This window comes from Thamnophis elegans, chromosome 2 (genome assembly GCF_009769535.1).
Source record: "Thamnophis elegans isolate rThaEle1 chromosome 2, rThaEle1.pri, whole genome shotgun sequence".
NCBI classification, from domain to species: domain Eukaryota; kingdom Metazoa; phylum Chordata; class Lepidosauria; order Squamata; family Colubridae; genus Thamnophis; species Thamnophis elegans.
In genome coordinates, this window is record NC_045542.1 from 77,530,106 (window position 1) to 77,536,655 (window position 6,550).

At 32.9% G+C, this 6,550-nt stretch overlaps 1 protein-coding gene across 2 annotated transcripts in view; it reads left to right on the forward strand.

Moving 5' to 3' along the window:
• Positions 1 to 6,114, forward strand: part of CREBRF (CREB3 regulatory factor) — a 28,274-nt gene extending 22,160 nt beyond the window's left edge. For both annotated transcript variants that reach the window (XM_032209587.1, XM_032209588.1), the window contains exon 9: positions 357 to 6,114. In XM_032209587.1, coding sequence (XP_032065478.1) covers positions 357 to 472 — 116 coding nt within the window. In that variant the 3' untranslated portion in view covers positions 473 to 6,114. The remainder of the gene's footprint in view (positions 1 to 356) is intronic.
• Positions 6,115 to 6,550: the final 436 nt, after the last annotated feature.

Here is a 6,550-nt window from a genome sequence, read left to right on the forward strand (position 1 = left end):
AGTCCCACCCATGTATAGCTCATTACAGTAATCCAATCTGGAAGTGATTAGAGCATGAGTAACCGTGAGCATTGCCTCCCCCTGCATGATCCAGGAATGGATGTAACTGGTCAAAGCATGAAGCTACAAAGGCATAATCCTAGAACTGGCAGGCAACAAACTCTAAATGAGTCAGTTTTGCTAGGGTTCAGATAAGCCTGTTGTTCCCCATTCAGACTCCCATGCCACTGCTAGAATCATAAGACACACACAGACACACACACACTGGCACAACTTAAATTTGTAAGGAATAAAGAACAAGGGACACATAAATTCTTAGTAATATTCTGAAGATGTGTTTTTACTCATTTCTCTAGGTCAGCCAGTATCTGGACAAACTTCAGAATTTGTGAACCAGGTTTTAGAAAAAACAGCAGAAGGAGATCCTACAGGAGGACTTGTTGGGCTGCGAATACCAACATCAAAAATTTAACAGACATAATTTTATTCCATCACACTGATCAGAGCTCTGCCTGCATCATGAACTACTACATTGTAGAATTAATTCTGGTCTGCATGTGAGTTTAGTGCTGTATAAAACAGTTTAAGTTCCATTATTTTTTTTATTTTTTTATAACAATGTAGTAAGATAAGTGAAAGCATGATATAAAATGCTTAATGGCATTTTGGAGCATAAACCTTGTAGATCTAAATCTGCTTCTGGCATAAATGTAATGGCTACATGTTTATTTTAAAATTAAGTTTATCTAGGACCAGATTATATAACTTATGTAGAAGCAAAATGTTTTTTGCAAAGAAAAAAATTAGTAAAATGCCAAACATTTTGGCAGGTTTATGCTCTTAAGTTTAAAAAAATGTAAACTCAATGATTTTTTTTCAAAAATTGTTGCTTTTTTTCTTTTAAATTAAACAATAAGTTTTCTTTGTAACCTAACCTGTAAATAGCACACTTAGCAATAAAGCTAGTGTGCCATATAAAAAAACATATAATTTTCTGAGCTTGATACGGTATTTAAATGTCTGTGCAAGTAAGAAATAATGTATACTCTTTGTGCCTTGTATTGAATAGGGAGGGGGGGAAGGGGAAGAATAAATATGGAATAGTAAAAATTTTGTAGGATGAAGAAACTCCTAATGGAGAGAAGATATATAGATGGTCTCATGGGTTTTAATGTATTTGTTCCAGCTCTTACAAATTTTTGAATGTATATAGGAATATGTTGAAAATGTAGATATGCCACAGAGTCTATGTATTGTATAAAAGATGGCTCTAGAAAAATAATTTTCGGTACTTGGCCGGAAGAAAACAAATACTTGCACATTAATGCGATTGTTTATTTTTGTACCAAAGACAAATGCAACTGAAATGGCAAACTGCCAGTTTAAGTAAAGTTTTGCACAGCTTACATGATACTGTACTGAATGTATAAAAAGAAAAATAACTTAAAGGTCAGGGTTAGGGATCTTACTGAACTGTGAATTTCTTTCTCTTTGGGTCCAATTATCTACAGAAAGAGCATTCATACATTATTATTTTGCTGATCCTCTAGTTTGTTCATAGTAGATAAATTGGCCATTTAGAAGACTGTAAATCCTTTTTTTGTTTTCTGCACTTATCGTAGAAATTTTAATATATTTGGATTTTAGTAAGCTATTGATAAAACAGATTTCAACTTTGGGAATTAGAAAATTTAGCTTGTAGTATACTTCCAACCAACCAAAATAAAATTATTTTTATTGTAATATGTATATATGTAAAAAAAAAAAAAAGCTACAAATATTTAATTCCTTAGTTGCCACTTTTCCAATTGTATTATTGTGCATGTGATGTTTCCAAGAATCAACACAGGCGGGGGGGAAAAAGAATTTCTAGATTTTATATTTTTGTACAGATATTTGAACTAGCTTCTTCAAACTTATATGTGACTTATTGTTAACTCATAGTTTCTATGATTGGGGGAATACAAATGTGTGTGCAGTTTGCCTCACAAGAGTTTGCTTTTAGTCAGTGTTAAAGTACCAATGAAAAGCTTTATCTCTTAAGGAGAGAGTTATTTATGTTAAGACAGAATCATTATATGGTTTCATGATTGCCTTTCCTCCCCCTTTTTTGATATAGATGACTACGTAACACTGTTTACTAAAATACCAAATAATTTAGATGTAGCTCCAAGAAAATGCAAAAAGCTCATGGATTTCCCTCTCCCCCCCCCCCAATTCCTTACATACATTTTGTAATGCAGTTGTTGCATCTCAATGGATTATTCCTAAATGGAACCTAACACTCATTTTTTTAAGTTTGAAAGATTGGAAAATGCCAATATACCACTACAGAGTTCTACCATCCTACAGCTTTTTCCTTTTTAATGTCTCTCAAATCACTGTTTATTGCCATTTACTTTGTTTAAAAAGACATCTGAAGTATTTGTAAGACGTCACTAGAAATTTGCATGCCCTGATGGAGCAGGAGGATTTTTAAGATAAACTGCAGCCAAAACAACATTGGCAGCTCAGTAATGTGCCTGACTTAACACTTGTGTGGAGCTTTTGTCTTCTGAGTATTTTATATCCATCTACCGTGATATACTGGAATAGTGTTGAGTTTCATTGGTAAATGGCATTTAAATACCGTTCATGCTAAGATTCTAATTCTGAATCAGAATAGCATGAAAAAGATATATTCTACAATAAAATACAGCTATTTTCTAATCAGGATTTATTTAGCAAGATTATACTGACAGTAAGATATACCCCTTTGAAGCTCAGTTTTCTCTGAGCTAATACTGCTTTTGCAGCTTGTATGTGTGTGGGTGTGTGTATGCGTGCGTGCATGTCTGAAAACTGGTATGATTTTGTTCTAGCAATGAAAAGAGACTTTGACCCTTTTTAGTGGATTCCATGCCCTTGCATTTCAGTGTTTTCTATGTATTAAGTTATAGTCAAAAAGCTTTTAAATAGTTGAGCTTTTTAATGGTGACACTTTATTTTGTATCTATTTATATATGTATGTATATCTTAGAAAAGCACTTTGTTTAAAAAAAGAAAAAAAGATATTGCATTTTATATGATTCCTGCCATTTGCTGCTAACTCTGGGCTGGTCAGGATGCTGCAGCGATACTTGATCTAAATAAAACCTGGCAGTAAAATGTAGAGTAAAGTTAAGACCTTTGCTGGTTTAATCTTATTGTAAAGATGACATAGGCAAGCTGTGCAACTTTACATTTTAACCAGGAGACTCTGTGGCATTTAAAACAGTCTAGAAATGGTTGTACTTTTAATGCCAGTAACAATCTGCTTCCTCTAGTGTCATTAAATATACGTTTAGTGTATAATTATCACAAAGATTTTTAAAACCCAAATATTCATGTTTTGTTTGGGGAAAATGTGGCATGCATTTTTGGCTGATTATCTTTAGAAGAGTTCTAAAGGTTTTCAAACTTCATACATGGAATGTGGATCTTATTGAAGTCTTTGGTCATTTTAAGCATAGATGTTGTGGATATTCTAATGTCCCTCAAAAGCAGTTATCCATTTTTTTAAAAGGCCCTAAATTCTCTTTCATACACTGGATATTTTAGAGTTCATTTCCATTGAAAGCATGCTCTTGCTAAAAAATTGTCAGTCTGAAACTGAGTGCCACACTTTTATTTTTTGAATGGCTATGATGAACTACTTGCTCTGTACCATGTATGGTTCTTGTCCTTTATCCACTTACTCCATTGACAGATTATGATGTGGCTTTATATTGTGCCTTACTTGTATATTAGAACCAAGTTTATTTTTCATTCCCCAGGATTCCTTAAACCCTTTTAGAAGCAAACAACAATTAAAATATAATAAAGGAACTTCAAATAGATCTGATTTAAAATTATATTAATAGTTTGTACTGGCATAGAGTGACCAATTTTTAGTGGTCTTGGAAAATAGGGTTTTTATAATAATTCCACTATATCTCTTAACAACAGCTTCTCTGTCTCTTTTATTGAGTAAATCTTGGTATTTAATTTTCTGGGGCTCAGTACTAGTCTTTGAACTAATTGAGAACTAGTTCTTTCATGCTACTGTGGCATCAGTGCAAACAGTGAAACTGTTGTAGGACTTGGGCAAAGATATACATACTTCAGTAGTCTGGTAATTTATTTTTAAATTTAAGTTGAAATGTACTGGAGAAAGAGCAAAAACTTCTATAATAGATTAAAGGTCTCTTAAACTTAAAAGCAACAGACATTTCTCAAATACCGTACTGTCAGTGTGAGTTTCACTTAAGTCTGTACCACTTTTCTGATGTTTGCCTTTGTTAATAAATCTGCTTGTTTATTCACAAATGTCAATAACTGATGTATGGTTTCTCTTACGTAAGTCTTATAAATATGACTAGTTTTAAAGCATTAATATTCTCCTACTTGTTTTTCATGGGTTTTCTTACAAGTTGCCTTCAGCACAAATAGCAGCCAGTCGGTTCCTTGATATTTAGCAGTCTTCCTGTTGAATTCTGTTGAGGCGCAGTCACAAGACATTGTACAAACCTTTAGGCTTTGAGGCCTGAATTTCACTCCTGTCTACTCAAGTTGTTTTTTTTTTTTAAGTAAGGCTTTAGGTGTAAAATCATGTATTTTAAGTCTGCTATCAGATGGAAAGTTCTATTTTGTATAACTGAAAACTGCACTAAAATGCAGTGTCTTCAGCTTTTTCTTTTGTTTTTATCTGAAGGATTGAGCAAATTATATTTCAGTCAATTACTAATCCAATTTCTTTAATAAATCATGACATGTAAGGGCATTACACAATAATACTTAGGTTATTTCCAGAGTAAACTGAATGCTTTGACAAATGGCACTTTAGCATATACTTCCTTCAAAGCATTCTAACTTGATTGGATCTCAGAGGTATTTACTGTTTAATTTTCCTCCATTATTTTGGGTGATACGAGTGTTCATGCAGTGAAATGCTTAGCCTCTTAAGATGTTAGGAACTTCCATAAGAATATACTGGTCACTCCCTAATCCTAAGCAAACATGCTTTAAATATCCCATTTTACATGGAATTTACTACACTATTGCATATAGGGCTGTAGCCTTAACTTTTTCTAAAATAGAAAGTTTGACCCTAAATTAAATCTAAGTATGTTATATTTAAGTCAACTGATCTTCTAATCTACCATTTTATCAGGAACTAACTCCAGTGCTATAAAGATCATCTCGATCATCACAATGTTTTGAATTGTTTCTTGGTATCAAGCTTCTAATCTAGTACGGTCAGGTACTGTTGGTATTTTTTGTGTATTAAACAAAAATATATTTATTTTAAACATAATTATAAAAGATGTTAAATATCTATTGCTTAAGAGTTAAAAGTACATTATTTTGATTTCCCGTTGATTTCATTGGATCTGCCTTAAGCTCGGATTCAAACATTTGTGCTAGCCATGAAAGTTTCAATATGGAAAGACTGAAATTATTTCTAACTTCAAAAACGTTTTTAAAAAATCATTTCTAGCTTCTAAAAATAATGGAAATTTCTACTGCTGCAGTACTGTTCACCAATGCAAAAGAATACCACATTTAGCATTGGTTACTGTAGTGTATTCTACAAATTAAATTGTCTTTCCTAAAATATACTGAAAATCTGATTAAAATTTAAGGCTGCAGTCTTAGGCATTCTTACTTGGAAGTAGGTTTCACTGTATTATGGGATGCCTCTGTAAACCTGTTTAAGATTGGGGAGCAAATGTGATAGTATATGCAAACACAGCAAAGTTTTTGAAAGGTAAAATAGTACATTAAAAATTATTGTGACCTTCCTCTACCAGATGATGTTTGTAATGCTGTTAATGTTCTGTGGTCCATTTCCAGCTGGAGCTCAGAGATATGTATTGAAGGTCTTGTCTCTGTTTAGAAAAAAAATATCCTGTTCAAAGCATGATCTGTTTGCAACTTTTATAATGTTTAATGTTGTGTATTTTTTCCTTTTCTAAAAAACAAAGACACAATTAAAATATTGGTTTGGTTTTTTTCCTGTCATCCTTGAGCCCAAGCATTTCTATTCACATACAAACTCATCAATGTATGCAACATCCTTTGTAATTGAAAATAAATTGTGAAGAGAAGTTCTGACATTGTGGTACGTTTAGTGTTTATGTTTGTGATTTTTTACCCATAGATTACTGTCACAAAAACACCAGGTTTATTTTCCCCCTTAGTATCCTTAATATATCTGTATTAAATAGTTGACCTTCTTATGAACATATATTGCTTACACAGATGCGCGCGTGCGCACGCGCACACACACACACACACACATACACACATGGTCAAAAAGAGACATTCTGAATATATTTTGGTACATTGCACGTATCACCTACTTTGTGGGATGTGGGCAGCTTTGTGTTGATTTACAATCTGGATTAGAGATCCTATCTTTCATAGAAGAGCATGAGTGAACTTAAAAACTGGTCTTTAGTTCCACATTATAAACCAAAGTATGTCAGAAGTGACTGATATTTTCTTTACTGTGAGTCAGGCATGCTGCATGTGATGAGTTAGGATTAGA